Source organism: Myripristis murdjan, chromosome 16, assembly GCF_902150065.1.
Source record: "Myripristis murdjan chromosome 16, fMyrMur1.1, whole genome shotgun sequence".
NCBI lineage: Eukaryota > Metazoa > Chordata > Actinopteri > Holocentriformes > Holocentridae > Myripristis > Myripristis murdjan.
Genome location: NC_043995.1, coordinates 11,639,027 through 11,656,237, shown reverse-complemented (window position 1 = coordinate 11,656,237; position 17,211 = coordinate 11,639,027). Strand labels below are relative to the sequence as shown.

The window sequence follows — 17,211 nt, the reverse complement described above, 5'->3', positions numbered from 1 at the left end:
GTTATTAAGCTTTAACAGTAGCAGGTCCCATCACTCTTCCTCCACTGCTGTCTTCTGCTGATGACACCATTACTGGAGATGCCAGAGCAAGGAAAAAGACAAAGAATACTGCAGCTCACTACCTGTTTGTTATACTAACCTCTGGAAGATGGCTCCGGTTCATCAGTGCCAACAGCACCTACCACCACCCAACACTTTCCTCCCCAGTGGCAAGCACACTCTAAATCAGCCTACTACACCCTATACATCCTTTATAGCCAGAAATGTCTATACCTGCATACATGAGCTGTTCTATGTTTAGTCTGCTGTCATTACATACAGCATCAAATCCTGCACTATGTAACTGTTGTATAATGTGCCAACACTAATTGAGCTGAACAATGGCATGTTGATTCTATTCTGCTAATTAAAGTGGAAATAGTGAGATCTTGTGACATCTTTGGTGGTAAAGTTGTCATGTGTGTTTCTGCAATGCACTTCTATTCTCAAAGATCCCTTGGTAATCAAATAGCTTGCTCAAAGTCATGTAGAAGCAGGGACAAGTTCAGCTCGAAATAAAAATAAAATAAAATAAAATAAAATACAATAAAAAATAGTAGGTAAGGTGCTGAGGATCAAGCAGTGGTGAAAATAAGAACAGCCAGCATCCTCCAAGAATAACTAACGTCTTGTTCAGAATGCAGGCAAATCGTTTTTTTGTCTCAAATTAGAGAACTGTCCACACCTTTTTCTTTCATGTAATCAGATCAGGTTTGTGTCCAGACATCGCCAACCTATCTGCACGGGTTGCTGTGGTAACATCGTAGGCATCAGTAGCTGCGTACGCTGATGATGCACTTTTCCAACACAGAAGCATGAGAAAGGTACAAAGGCCTAAAAAAGCAGCATCCACCCTGTAGCATCACCCCATTAAATTCAAACTATAAAAAGAACTGACAGTTTGATAATAGAAGAATTACACCAGCAAACCCCATGACAATTTATGTTAACTCAGGTTAACTAAATACATCTGGGTATGAAGGCTGTCTGTTTTTGTTGGAAAAGCATCCAAACTAAGAGTGGATTAATACATCTGGTCTCCTACCTCTCTAAAAACCTCTCATCATGTCTAATTTAATCATTTAGCTGAGCTACCAGCAGCCAGGCGGGGTGTTTCTATAATGGATGAGCCAGGCGTCGCCCTGGTGAAATGTCCCGGTAGGCAGCACACGGCACCTGCTCCCGAGACACTGAGTGATGTGATGGCTGGACCGGTACCGGGCACCGGCAACACAGCAGATGCACGGCAGAGAGTGGAGGCATCCGTCAGAGGGTTTTCTATTCTGGGCTTACTATTCTGGTGCACAGGAGACACTGCTCATGGGGTAATAAAACTATCTGATTTGATTTCATTATTGTATTTTTGCTGTATTAGACGGGGAAGACAGAGAGAAAGGGGGGCGAGGTGTGACAGCAGGTCACAGAGTGGACTCAAAATCAGAGTACAAGCATGCATCATGGAGCAACCTGAGCTATTACAACTTTGAACTAACTCAATTACTGTTTTGCCACAGGCAAATGTAGCATTCTGCTCTTCAGAGATGGAGAGGGAGAGAGAGAGAGAGGGAGAGAGAGAGAGAGAGAGAGAAAGGAGGGTGTAGAGAAAAGGGAAAGAGAAAGAAAATGTGTGGATGGGACCAAGTAAAGAAGATGGTAGATTCACTGTCATGCCAAAGTATTACCAATCATGCTATGTAGGCATGAGACAATAAGAAAATTTCACAATTAACCCTTCCAAAATAATTGTGATTCACAATATTATTCCAATAAGCATTGAAATATGGTTAAAGAGACCCTAAATCATACAGGAATCACTTTACATGCTGTGAAAGAAATATTTTCATTGCATCACACACAGGACAGATCTTTTTAGTTAAAATCCTTTTTAGTGAAAAACAAACAAGGACAGATTTAGACTCTTGCCAACACAACAATATAGGCAGACATTTCAAATCACCCATGTGACGATATTCATCATTATTCCGATTTACAATTATCCTGGTAATGGAAACTCACCACAATCAACTTTTTGTGAGTATTGTTTTTAAACCACGATCCATGATAAAATCCTACATGGCCTCATCCCTAATGCTATGTCAAAATTCAGCACCAGCCAGATCTGTAGACTTTCTTGTCCTTTCTTGTCCAAATCTTTCCCCCTCTCTCTTTTCAGTCTCCTCTTCTTGTCATTGGCTGAACCTCTTCCTATCAATCCCTCAGTGTGAGCTCGCTTTGATTGCATACAGCTCAGCTCCACTGTGCTGCAGTTACCGACCCTCTGTTGTTCTCTCTTGCTGCCTTGGAATATCATAATTTCCAAAAGATCATGTATCTGTATTTATCAGCTATTGATATCAATCTCAAACCGAAGCTATGGTACTGCAGCATCAGAAGAGAGCTGGGAGCCTGACGTCAAAAATGGGTTCACGCTCGGTGAGGTGAGCAACTAAATGGGCTCTTTGAAAAGAGAATGGCTGTTATCTCTTTCTCTTCTTCTCTTTCCCCCTCCTATTTTCTATTTTCTATTCTACCTGCTTTTATCATGCATCCCTTCCACCATTCTCCAGGGAATTACGTGTAAACCTGTTATCTGTCCCATTATAGACACAATGTCAGCTGCTAATGAATGCTATTAATTATCTTTAACAGCGTGTTTATACAGCGCCTATGTGGCAAAGAATAATAATAAGCTACTCCACGGGCCAGATGCAGCACCATTCTCTCAAATTTCTTATAGTTTCACTTACTTTTCTGTTAACAGAAAAATAAAGATAAACAAAGAGAAGTTAACTCCAGATCCACCAAACAATCTTCACCATCCAAATCTGCTCTTTCCGCAGGTATGCGAAATGATGAGTCCCACCTGTTCATAAATGGAGGCGTGTCTCAGAGAATTTGTTATCAGCATACAGCAGGAAAAGCCCCCTAAACACGGTGTAAGGGCAGCCTGTGTGCCGTGTGCAAAACACTCTGGTGGCATCTCCCATTCTTGGGCTTGTGCCAAACAAGGCTGTAGGCAGAAAAAGACCTTCAGCAGCTGAAACCAAACTTGATTGTGATTGTGTGGTTTGTGCTGAGCCAAGTCAAATGTGCCTTCTTGGGACAATAAAGCTCTGAAAGTACTGTTAAATAAACGTAAAAAAAATAAAAATAAAATAAAATAAAAATAAGAGTGATTTTCAATGCCAACAATAGCCGAGAATCTGTGATGCTGTGGATGTTGTCTCGGCAGAAGGATGTACAGTCGCTGGAATGAAACGAAAATGGTTTGATATTAAAATGTAGACCAAAAAACATATTGCCCATGCTGAGCACCCCGTGGTGACAACTGCAGGAGGACTGGACAGTTTCTGAAGGCCCGACACTGGCAGAGATGCAGTTCTTCTGCATAAACACTGGAAACTTCATTTATACATAAAACTACTTTAATAGCTCTCAGAGTCTATAGGCTTTTTTGCTGTTATTTCAACAAAGTCTCAAATGCATTCAAATGTTCTTATTTTAATAATCTAATCCTTATTACTCCAAAACATAACTGAAATGTGATTATGCATTGTTGTTTATTTAATGCATGTTTTATATTCTTCAGTTTTAAAATGGATGTTTCCATGTGTTGGACAACTGATTTGATTTTTACGTGTTCATGAACAGTGGATTTTTTTGTACCTGTGTTTTTAATCGCTCAGTCCTTGACCCTAAATAGTGTACAGCATGTAAACGCTGTACCAGTTCCCATAAAGGGACATGATACTGCAGGGCTTTGTGCACACAGAATCACACACAGAACCTGATCAAGTCGGCACATGTCAGCACTCAGAAATGCGTAAGAGTGCTCTTGAGCCTGCGGAGATTCTGCTCTTACTTCAAATTTCAAATAAGAAAATCTTTGTGAATGCCAGAATCTACTTGAAAACTGTGTAAGTGGGTTTTATGGAATATTTGTTCTTAAGAACGGTTGATGAATAAGGCCAAATGCTCTCGACCACTCATATAATTTTCTCTTACCAAAGAGAAAAGCAAAAATAAGTCACTGGTGAATCCCACAAATCAACGGGTACTAGGAAGACAAGAACAAATCGTGAATATGAACAAATATAAGAAAAATATGTTTGCATGTTTGAATGTTGCTTCCTGCATCCAGCCCAATGTGTGTGTGTTCGTGTGTGTGCTGGAGGGAGTGGGCGCGCAGGCATGTGCAAAGGTGTACACAAACAACAATATGCATGGCTTGGAGTCCTGTACCACATGTTTGTGTGTGTGTGTGTCGTTGCTAGCTGTACAGGTACCTTGCCCTTTAGATTGTCTGTTTACTCTGGATGTGCTGCACTGAGACGCAAGACGTGCATGTGTGAATCCCACAACATCCTTGTGGCTGATTTGTTGACGCCCATGAAATAACATGACCATAAATCAAGAATTTACATGTGTGTGTGCTGCGTCTCACCTATGTATACTCTTCTGCTGAAGCGTTGCATCAGCAGCAGGACAAATACGTGAAGAGGAATAAGGTTGATGATGAAGACGTAGCCTCCCCATGCTGAAACCTGCAACACACACAGTGGAAAGGCCTGAGTTATCACCATAAAGCTCTTATTTCATTCATTTATTACTTTAGCAACGCTGGTCATGGTTGTTACTGTGTGGGATGCAACTGCTTCGACTATGTATGCACATGCACTCACCTGCACACGCACACTCACACACACACACTGACTTTACTGCTTGTCATAATGGAATTTTGATCCCTCCTGAATCTGTGCAGTGTTTTCAACAGCGGTGGATAATCAGTATTGCAACTAGCCCACGAGTCCCTGTAGGCTGGGAACTGAAACGGCGGCTGTGTTTTTTCCACATATTTACCACACACACACATACACACGTACACACACATCCATAATGAGACGAGGAGTAATAAGAAGGAGGGAACAAAGCTGCATCGCCCACCTGAGAGCTGTGAAATCATTATGAGCTATAGCGCTAAGAGTACCATTCAGATTATGTCGTTACTCCCTAAAGCCTCCAGAGAACACACACACACACACTCGCACGCACACACATACACATGTACACACACATCCAATCATTTCAGGTTTTTGCCTATTGTCTGTAAGTGTCATGTACCTGCCAGACAGTGAGCAGCTGTCAGAGAAGAGGTGTGACGGGTTACACGATGAGCGCTACGTGGCATCAGAATGATCATCAAGGAAATAACAGTCGGGCTGAATGATAGCTCAGACGGAAAAAAAGACTGCCCGTAATATTTGTCTTTGTCTGACGAGAATGACCTCTGGATGAGTACAACAAAGTTTGATGGGCATCCAAAATGACTGTGCTGTGTGTCATTAAAACCTTGAGCACTTTATTGTTGGTTGCTGTCCTCGGCTGCAAAAAGGATTTGTTGTTGTGGTGGAAGTTTGGCTCCAAAGTGCGTGTCCTGTGTGTGCTGTGCTTTATGAGGACCAAATGTCTTCTTAAGAATAGAATCTACATTTTGCTATTCCTCACTCCTACAAAAGGTCTAGATTCGGGTTAGGATTTGGTAAAAGAATGAGGTTAGAGTAGGATTGGGATTCAAGGTTAGGTTTCATGAGGTTAGGATTTGCATTTAAGATTAGTAATAGAATCAGGTTTAAGTTGAAGGCTGGGGAAAGAATTTGGTCAATGAAGGTCCTCACAAGCACAATATAAAATGTTTGTGTCGTCTCACCATGTAGAAATAAGAGAGGCAGCATCCGATGGTCCAGAAGACCGAGCCCGTCTTCACCGACTTCACCTGCAGTTCACACAGAGGAGAACAGGAAAAGGTTAACCGATAATTAAGAGACTTGAAGAAGCAGTGTCAGAGACAGTGTGTGCACAACAAAACAAAGTGAAACCTCCATTAACAACTTCGATTAAACCGCGCTGTTCTGTTTGCTATGTTTTTCCTTGAGGATTTACATTGCTACTGCTTACCCAACACAACGGTCTGAATTATTCATCACATTTCCCTCTTTAATGACCTGTACAAAGCAGAGCAGCGTGTCCTACACATCTTTACCTTCCCCGCCACACTATGGTGAGAGCTGCTAACGGGCCGGTACTAACGAGGGCTTAACAAGGCTAACGAGCCCTGACTTAAAGAACACACGGATTGAAGCTGCCTTTATTGGCTGGACAAGGCTGCAGATTTGGATGAATGGTGGAGCTGAGCCAATGAGACGTGGTGGATGGCAGGAAGCGAGGGATGAAATGAAACTTGGACTGAGGGAGAGCAACAGAGGTGGAGAGAGAAATGATGAGAGAGAGAAAGAGACAGAGATTAAAATAAAGCGAGAGAATGAAACAGGGAGGAAGTACATTAGTTGGTTTCTTTGGTTACCGAAGTCATTTTGTATTTCTGTTCATGCATAGCCTGACCCTGGTAAAAATCTCAGTCTCGGTTCCTCTGAGTGCATGTGTGTCTGTTAGTGTGTAGTGCGATTTATTCATGGTGTGATTTATTTCAAATCCATTTAACAGCTAGAGACGGAGGACAATCAAGAATTTATCTTCATCTACAAACCAGGTTATGCTACTCCATATCTTATCTATACCACCAATTAACAATTACTCCAGGGCTTCATAACTGGGATGGTGAATTACTTCATATTAAATCTCTGTGGTATGGATGAAGTGTCTTGGCTGATAAAGTTCACTAAGAATTACATTAGCCTACATACAGCAGCAGCATGCAGGAACCTCTGAGGACAAGTGTGATAGATGAAGCTATAGGCGCTTGGCTTGGTAGTTATAGAAAAATGCACATTAAAGGGGAACGCATATTTGATGTTCCTAAAATCTCCAACAGTTCAGTCACTGTCTAACATGATCATTAATGTATGTCCCCAGAACGGCTTCTTTATCATCAAAAGACACTTTCTGGAGTCAGCCCACTGAATTAGAAACTTACTTTATGGACTTATAATAAGTTGTGGATTATTTCACAATTAAACAAATTCATTTCAGGCCATTATCAAAGACCTTAAGCCAGGCAATCTGCCCTTCAACAAGAACCTGGTGTGACATTAATGAAGTGACGACACAAATTTAAGTTGTGGCTTTTCTTCTTATGCCATTAAGTGAGACCTGACAGAGGTCAAGAAGGTAGTCTGACCTTTTCAAGATTATATAAATTCCATATGTGATGTAAGCGGTAGAACAGACTTTTCTCTGAACTCGATAAGTTAATGATTAATCAATTATCAGTTCATCACCATTGAGAATATGGCGGATTAATGTTAATGATAATCAGTGATTTATTTATTACACAGATGTCGGCTATTTCCTGTACTTTTTAAATCTATTATTGCATTGATTCATTATGAGCTCAGTTACACTAAACAAGTGCCAACTGTCTGCCTCTCGATTACTGTATGTCTATTCTATGCCTAACATGTTCAGCCCCCCTCCAAAAAATAAAAAAATAATAAAATTTGACAGAGGAAGAAAAAGCACATTTGGGCTTTACATTCCTAAAAAGATTCGATTACAAGCAGGGTAGATCAATCACTTCATCGTTAATGTTACTGAAGATTAGTAAAACTACTCTGAACATCCTCCCTTTATCTGGTGTCAGATATAGCATCATAAAAGTCCTAATTGTTCCACGCACCATTGCTGTATTATTGATCAAATCATGAAAGCAACATTTTCAGCTCCTGAGAAACACCGGCCAGCTGCCGCAGCCATCCTGGGTAACACTGGACAGCTGCAAAACATGGGTGGGGGAGGGGGGGTGGACTACCGCTCCCCGTCTCATCGTGGAAGATAAACGTAAACAGACGTACCCAGAGGTAGTAGGTGAACTGCAGGGCGAAGATGGCGATGCCCTCGTTATCGAAGGAGCCAGCCACGGAGCGGGAGATGTAGCCGGGAACGATGGCAATGAAGCAGGCCGCCAGCAGCCCTGCCCCCTGGTTCCACAGTTCGCGCGTCAGCAGGAAAGTGGAGATGGAGGTCAGGCCACTGAACACCGGTGCCAGGAACACACACACGTCCCGGATGTGGACAGTGATGTGCAGCAGGTTGAGCACGTAGTGGATGAGACCTGCTGTGACCATCAGGCCCGGGTACACCTAAGAGAGGATAGTAAGCAAAGAGGTAGAGATGGGTTCATGGATGAGTGACAGGAAATCCTTTTTGTCCATATTCAAGTACAAATTAGTGATTTTTTATAAGGTCTAAAGCAAGAAAAAAAAAAAATCAAGGACTCCAATCTTTTCAGATCAGCTTTCACTCACATTTGTAGGTAGTTTGAAATACAATTCACATCTCTGACTCAGTCAACTCAGTCTGACCACTCAGGGCAGATTTCTAATGTTTTTTTTTTCCATCACTACCCATGCCATACATATTTGACATGAGACGCTGTGACAGGAAGAATAGAAAAACATGGAGGAAAGTCAGCAAGAACACTGCTGTCTGAACAGATGAAGATGCTTCGTGTCTCTCACTGCACTGTGACTAGAAAATGCCACCATAAACAGTTAAAATAAGCAGCAGCAAAAGTTCCATGTTACAAGAGAAACAAGAGCTGCTGGACAGAAAATGTGCCTCAAGTCATCGTGTGCACCCCTGCATCATTACTATGACAACCGCTATCATAATGTCAGCAAAAGACTGTACTGTCTACACACATAAACTCAAACTGGTGATGTGTAAATTCTGATGTGGAAAGGTTCAAAGATCAGCTTTGGAAAAAAAAAATAAAAAAAATAATATATTATGTACATAAATGTAAGGCATAAATGTGCAAATACACAGTATGGACATATGTATCTACAAGAGGAACATTAAAAGCCATGACAAAGGACAGTAGAGTAGCACTGTGTTTTGTGCTGAGAGAGACGATCATTCAATAGGAAGTCCTGGGTTCAAATCCCTGCTGAAGTGTCCATAAGCCAGAGCCAACCAGCTGCCAGGCTGCTGATCAGTCGCTGACCCTGATGGGGCGAGCAAAACATCACTTCCCAACAGGGATCATTTAAGCATCCAAAATGAACAGTTTCATACTTAGGTTAGGTTGCATTAAAAGAGCAATAAATTAGATTTCCCTTATTTACATTTTTTCCTGATTTGATTTACATCATACTAGGGGAAAGAAATCCAACTGGGATAACAGCAAAACTGATTAACCTAAATTAATTATTCTTTAATAAGGCAAGATAAGCAGAGCTAGGGGATGTCCAAATACAACACTATTGGATTTAAAGGACCATCCATGCAAATGTTGGCCGTCGGCTACTTTATGTTGCTAACATTAGATTTCTCTCCAAACTAGCGAGGTAAACTTCAAATGAAATGTCAGCATTATACGCATTATATGCGTTTGATATATGCTTTTAATTTATGAGCATTATTCTTTAGTTCCGTAATAACTGGCAAATTGTTTATGTTGGCTGTGTGCTAACTAATTCCAGCATTTGAGGACTTAAGATGATTTAAACACCTCGTCCTAAGAATACCTGTCAGCTAAAACATACAAACTGTTCAGCCCAGTTTGCCTCCATGTCTTTACAATAATGTTCCCACCCTCATTATTGTGTAAATCCTGAATGGCAGCTATATGACCAAAGTGAAAGCAAACTAATGCAATATTTCAACACCACTAAAAAAAGAATAAATAAGTGAGTTCAATAAAAGAAGGTAAATAAAACAGTGGGTTCAAATAAGATAAACCCGCTTTGTCCTTTACTTCTTACCATGGGCATGAGCTGCTTCAAAGTCAAAACAATATTCGTCCAAGCACTGCTACTGCCTCAGTGGCCAATGTGACTGTGCAAAAGTGGGCCTGCGGGGCAGATTAGCCCCACAACAGTTAATGCTACCTTCATCAGCCCGTATGGGAAGGAGGATGGAAAGATATAAATATATGTGGGAGGAGATAAGCACAAAGAGATGAGTGGCAGTGTAATGGTGTGTTAAAGTGACCCCGGTCTGTCTGTCCTCTTGGTCTTTATGAAGACAGATCTACTCTCTTGTGTCTTATGACTGCTCCCTGCTAACTCGTTGCTTCCAATAGGAGCGTTTTAACCATCCAGCTGTGCTCGGTGAAGATGTGTGTCTGTGTACCCGCGTGGATGTGCATGTCTGAATAATTGCAAGGGAGCCCGAGAGGATGACTGGCAATTTATCACAGTCAAGACAAAGGAAGAGTGAGGCTTACGTAGACTTGCACTAAACTGCACACATGCACACAAGACGTACCGTGCCCCCCACTATCCTTCCCAGAGGGTACCAGGCTCTCTCGTCAAACCAGTTGAGGAACTCGTAGAAGCCATTGGTGGTGAGGTGGTGGGTTGACCTGTAGTTGAACCTGCAGAGGCAGAGTGAGAGGATAATTAGGATAGGGCACACAACCAAATAGAGCAGCTATAAAACACATCTGTGTCCCGTTGCATAGAGTAAGCTAAAGATTTGGCTTGAGATGTTGCCAAAATGATGAATCAAATTGAAATAAAATAATTACATTCATATAAAAAATAACTTTTCAGTGAATTTATAGTGAGCCTTGCTCCTGAAAGTAACCCAGTTTGGGTGACATCCAGCACCTATTAAGTTTGAAGAGCCTTGTGGATATTTTCAAGCCATAAATAATTTTGGGCGACTTTGAATTTTATTGTTTTGCTCAAAACATGAAATACCAATTTTGTGTTCGCACTGTTTTTTTCCATTTTTTCTTTTTTCATTTATCATGAATTTCAACTGAACTGAACTGAACAAAGCAGGGCTGGTGGCCTGCTGTGGGTGGGCCAGGTTTCTCTAGCTGTGCCAGACAAGCAGCTGTGAAAAGTATGAACACAGGGGTACTGTGGGTACTTTGGCAAAAGGCTGGCATGAAACAAGCAGAAACTTCCAGCATTTAAAAAAATTTAAAACTTGCACCAATGAAAAAAGTTCAAAGATACACCACTGAAAAGTTGAAAGTCATGGCTATGAAAAGTGCTGAAAGTTACGGCTATGAAACAACTTTAAAGTCACAGCAAGAAAAACATTTCAAAGTTTCAGTACCACTGGAAAACTGATGAAATAATACAGTAGCACCAGAAAGAACAGACAGAAAGTATGTTGCAGATTTACTTCGCCCAGTGTGCTGCAAGACTATCACTGAAATTATACCAACATGAAAAGAGAGGAGATACAAGAGATGCAGTGTGATGAGGGTGCTGTAAACAGCAGGTGCCCAGAAAAATCACTGGCAACATCAGCACCACAGCTAGCAAGCTGCTGCCAGCTGGAAGCACCCTGTATGGTAGACAGTCACTGCTGCAACAGAGATGTTTTTGCATGAGAAACAGGAATAGCGCTGGGATGCCTGTGTCTGCATATGCATGTGGGAACGTCCTCTTGCCACGGTGTGCTTAATAACTTGGATTAAGTTCAGAATTCAAATGGAGACGGGACAAAGAAAATAAAAGATGCTCTTTCACAGACAACCGTGGTATTGACTGAGGCTTGGCATTCAAAAAAAAAAAAAAAAATCAGGTTCTCAATCTGGCACTTGAGATAACAGCAGCGCAGATCATCTCGACAGACAAGTGAATTGTGCTGCATCGAACTAACTAATGGAAAGGGGGGAATCATAAAGGACATCTGTAATTAAATCATGACATTACAATTTGTTGAACACGGCTTATTTCACTGAAGTGTTCAATTCGGTTCACATCAGGAAAAGGTCTACGTGTGCAGGGGACAAGGACATACAGGAATGACATCATTTGCTGAAAAATAATCACCGTTAGCTGATAGGTTCTCGAGAACCCTTTACTTTGTGTGACCTCCACCTCCACAAACAACAAATCTCAGCTAACAACACAGAAGATAAGACTTTCTTCTGATTTCTCTCAGAAAGGCGGTGAGAAATGGAACAAAAATCATCAGAGGACAACTCTCCAGAGTCGCTATTTGTCTTTCTTTGCTCACGCTCTTCACCTCTTTGTTCTCCTCCCATCGTGTGTCGTCTCCTCCGCCTATTTTTTCTCAGGTTGTTTACGGCCACCGAGACTCACAAATGAATAAGCCCTGGTACAAACTTGTCTGTAATTAGGCGAGTTACAATACAAGCATCTGGTAGATAGACTGCTGCCATTGTGCGAATCCTGTGTCGACTGTCTAGCCTTCAGACTGAGACGCTGCTGATACATGGCAGTTAGTCTGTGTGTCCCCAGAGCTTTTCAAACAAGTACTAAAGTGCTCAATACAAAGTGTCCATCTGCAAAAAATATCTGATGGAGGGATTGCAGCATATAGCTTGCTCAGCCCTCTTAGGAGGGATTGTTACTGTTAGGGTGTGTGTGTGTGTGTGTGTGTGTTCATGCTTACACTCAAGTCAAAATCATTAGAGAAATGGGGGACAGAATACCCACAAACACAGAGCAATGCAATAGAGTGTTTCTTCGTTCTGATTCCTGCTTAGTGTCTCTCTCTTCCCTCTCACGGTCAGAGTCCTAGCGAGCCAACAGCATACTGAATCATTCCATCGGCCAGCCAAGAGAGGAAAAAAAAAAAAAACTCACCACCCACACTTCACTCTCTAGATGATGATGGCTCTTATACTTTTTCCAGCTCGGGACTCAAATGAAGCAAAATTTTGTCTTTCCCATGGGATCCAGGCTCATTAAAACATAGTAAAACTATTCCTGTCATGTGTAGACCCGCCAAAATCCAGGCCAGCTACTCACTCTGGGTCCAGACCAGGGTGTGAAATTACCTCCGGACAGCAGACAAATGCTGGTGTTTCTCTGCTGCGGCCGGAAAATTTATCTGCCCTACCAGCCACTTTGACAGGTAACCAGCCATCATTTGGAAGTCCTCTGCCATTGTAAAAAAAAAAAAAACACTATTGGACTGGTAAAATACTGAAAGCGGGAGGTGAATTTTGGAATACATCACATGCTGTGCTCGATAGTTTCCTGCCCTGGCATACTGAGATGCTTATGGATATAAGCATCTGGTAAGTCAGGGACTGCAGATATCCTGCTGCTTTTTAGTCAGACACGTACTTCTGCCTGGAACATAAACGGATGCAACAAAATATTCAGATGAAAAGTATTGGCTAGATAAATCGTGTAAATTACTTACCCAAAAGCTTTTGTGTGCAGAATGAAATGATTTCAGATGACCAATCAAATTCACCAAGAGAAGTGCTGCTTTCCTGACTTTTTCACTCGCAGTAAATCTATAGCTGAAAGGCGGGATGCATTACTTATTTTGTGGAATGCCAACCACTCTCAGCCTCAAATCAGCTTCCGAATGTGCAGCCTTCAGGTTTAAATGTCTGAGGGCAGCACAGCACTCCAGAAAACACAAATCAATCATTCTCAGTCAATCTTCACTGAGTAAATAAGTGTTACCTCAGTCACACATTTGCTGTGATAAGGAAATAACTTATAGAGGATGAAGGCCAATTTAGTCTGTCATCGTATTTAGATTGGTCTTTATTTGGTGCTGGGGCTTAGGCTAAGGAAATTATTTAAAGGTCAAACAAGGTGCATTTTTTTTTGCCTGTAACTTTGTTACAACAAAACATGGTCTTAGAAAATCAAATAACATGCTGTCGTTTTCAAATTTTGTGGATGGTTTTTCATTTACTCCAGCACCCCATTTCTGTTTCACCATCCTACCCCTTTAATTTGGAGACCACAATGTACTGAGTATGGAGGTCAGTGCAGACAACCACCATTTTTTCACAACAAATTTCTGTTTTCAAAACCATTTTCTCTGAGAAATGATTTGGACACACACAAAACCTTCAAAAGGGACTCGTAATCAAAGTTTCTTACTTCTTTTGGGACAAATATTCTGCTGAAATTAGGGGGGAACCTGAGTGTCAACCTCACAACAAATCAAAGAAAAAAACACTACTGATTAAAAGTTGCATAACTCATTTAATTTACAAAATTCTGCTGCAGATGTAGATGTTTGCATCTTTCCAAAAATTTAAGCTTCACTCCACAAATTTAAGTTTCATTCCAGTTTGAAAGAGTAACTTTTTGCCAAAGATGTTCCCTTCTACTTGTCCGAACTGCAATACAAATCAAAGTCTGTAAATGATTCACTGACATGCCGCTGAAAGCTTTACTGCACTGAGGTACAAGCTGTTTTACCAGCCGGCCTCACCATGTGGATTAGCTGTAACTCATTCTGGCCCCCAGGGGGCGCATGCTGCGGCAGTGACTAACAAAATGCAAAATGCCAACCATCGCTCCTGACTAATCACTATGGCAACACAGCCAGCAGCCTGCTGCTGCATGTAAAGAATAATCTCTATATCAACACACACACACTCTCTCTCTCTCTCTCACACACACACACACACACGCACACACACAAAAAACATAATTGGCATGGTAAGGACAAAGGTTGCCATGACTTTACTACCTGAATAACTGCATGTCGTTCTGTGTATGAAAGTTGATCAGTTTAGTGTTGCTCTAATCAATAGGCCTTAATATTGTGAAAGACCTCATGATATAATTTAATTTTGATGTTACAGTGTAGTTCATGGGACAAGATAAAAGATTTGACACATTTTAAACTTCAAACATTATTATCATATACAGTAGATTTAAACGAAACTTGTATTGTGATTGATAAAACAAATGTGCATTACTGATGTGGATTAGATAAAATTTGCTGTAGTACACACAAATAACATGTAAATAAAAACTGAGGATGCACAACACTTTTAACTGCAGACTGCAGGAAAACTGGTCTGCTCAGCTGTGTGCCAATTCCTCTGGGCCAGCCAGTAGCAAAAGAGCCACCTTGTTGTGATCTGTAATCGCAGTGCCCCTCTTTAGCCAATCAGTGTGATTTTGAAAAATTAATAGTGGGGTGCATCATTTGCCCATTCTGGTCAGAATGGCTGTCTGGGATATGCCATCCTCCCTGCTTTCATCGCTTCAGTGTGTCACACATTTCACCCAGCGCATCTCAGACATCTCAGGTTTAAAATCCTGACTACTAAGGATTTGCTTTCACTCCCTCTTGCATTTTGAGTAACCTTTTTGATGTAACAATGATTTTCTGGACAGGACGATGTCAGAAGAATGGGAGTTACCGCCCTGCCTAATTCTCTGATAAGAAGCCCCCCGCTGACCCCCCCTCCCACTCCCACTGACAAACTGTACTGCTGCATCTTCAAACATGGCAAAGGGCCAGAGAGCAGCCAAACCTGAGGACAGCATCACATTTTAATGACCCATCCCACGTATTACTATCTTTTCCAAGGACAGGCAGGGCGATGGCTGCCTCAGCAGGGCGATCAAGCTTCCTGCTGGCTTCACACAGCATGTGTGGGAGCTCAGCGCAGCAGGACTGAAAAACACACCGCTCCGAGGGGAAGACCGGAGGTGGCAGGGAGACGTGAACACAAGCACATGCAGTCGCAGATGTAGACAGGCATGGAGACACACACAAAAAAACAAATGAAAAAATAAACTTGTTTGCACTCACAGGTGACAGTATTCTGCATGCAAGTGATGTATTTACCCTCACCCAAATGTCAGCTTGTTTTGACCCGTAACTGGCTGCCATGCAAGCCAGCTGACCCCTATGTGTCTTGCCCTTCTTTCATCATCTTCCTCCATTCATTCTCTCCCCTGACATTTCAGCTCCCTTTGTTATCCCATTCCCATCACTTACCCTCTCTACCTCTGTTTTCTCTCGTTGCCTCACCCTCTCCTTTATTCTTTTCCCTCAGTATCTCTCAGGCTTTGTTTCCCTGTCACTCCCTCAATCTATCCCCCTTTATACCCGATCTCCATCATTCTCTCCACTTGCAATCCCCTTTTTCTCTCGCTCTACCATCCCAGCCCATTGTTACATTTATCACACTGTGGCTACCATGTGTTGTTGAATTAACACTGTACACGCACTCCACAACCTGCACAAAGCCCATTCTTCCGCCACAACACAGCGCAGCGTCATGCAGCATTGGAAATGGTTTTAGGCATTGTATGTGGGTTTATAACACACCGAACACACCCACGCACAGATATCGTGACAAATGGTGTGCAACAACAAATGTCCATAAACACAAACCCATACAAAGGCAACACACTGCTTCAACGTGTAATGTACACCTACTGTTTTATACTTTCGTACAAACTGTACATTTACATGACACCACTGCACACAGCAAACAAATTTTAATACAACTTCAAATAAAAAACACTGGAATGCAGTGTGAAGCAAGACCTTGCAGCTGGGGCTGAACAATTACTTGAAATACTAGCAAAGTCATAATATAGACAAGCTGTAGACTGGCAACATGTCCACGGTGTCTGCCTTCCACCCAATGAGCGCTGGGAGAGGCTCCAGCACCCCCACAACCTTTACGAGGATAAGCGGTTTGGAAAATGAATGAATGAATATAGACAAGCCGAATATTCAAATCTTATGAGCTGCAATTTTCGCGATAAATGTAAAATGTGTGACAAAATACCATATAAATAAAGTATTATGGTGCTACGGAGAAGCCCTGGCCTACAAATCCTCTACTCCAAATGTAAGAAAACCTGTTTGTTTGGTACAGAGCCCAGCAGAAATCACATCATCATCATTTTAATAGCTTTTTCAGAAAACATGAAAATTATGATGCAAAAAGGTGTAATTTCTTTTTCTTTCTTGATGTAACAAATTGATATGGTATTTTTTAACATAAGAAGGTTCTGTCTGTTAGTAGGAATATATAGAAAAACAGCACTGCCATGAGCTCAGTCTGATTAAAACCATTCAGCAGGCCATCACAGCAGGCAGTGTAGATTAGAGAAAAGCAGAGAGAGAGGAAGAGCCACTGGTCAAGTCAAGTCTTTATTATCCCCCAGAGGGAAATTCAGCTGGCAACTGCAGCCATAGTTTAACATCACATGACTGGAGGCAGGGGTCTGAGGAGCAGGAGGGACAAATAGATTGGCTTTCATAGCGTGCTGGCTCAGATTTTCAACTACCAGCCACACAACCAGGGAGTGGGCAGGGGTCAGAGGCCCTGAGGGGGAAACTGATAGAAACCATAACAGCACTTTTAATCCACCTATCTGGCCTGTGCTGCCATGTTAGCCGCCACACTGTGCAACTGATCAGTGGAAGGGAGCGCTCTGATTGGTAGATGAGAGGGAAGCAGCCAACATGAAAGAAATGAGGTTTTTC

General features: G+C 41.9%; 1 protein-coding gene across 1 annotated transcript in view; it reads right to left on the bottom strand.

Annotated features, from left to right (window-relative positions):
- Window positions 1–17,211, bottom strand: part of LOC115373338 (dolichyl-diphosphooligosaccharide--protein glycosyltransferase subunit STT3B-like) — a 62,204-nt gene that overhangs the window by 18,721 nt on the left and 26,272 nt on the right. Inside the window, exons 2-5 of the mRNA XM_030071679.1 lie at window positions 10,267–10,375; window positions 7,848–8,135; window positions 5,747–5,812; window positions 4,484–4,583 (exon numbers count right to left, since the gene is read on the bottom strand). Coding sequence (XP_029927539.1) covers window positions 4,484–4,583; window positions 5,747–5,812; window positions 7,848–8,135; window positions 10,267–10,375 — 563 coding nt within the window. The remainder of the gene's footprint in view (window positions 1–4,483; window positions 4,584–5,746; window positions 5,813–7,847; window positions 8,136–10,266; window positions 10,376–17,211) is intronic.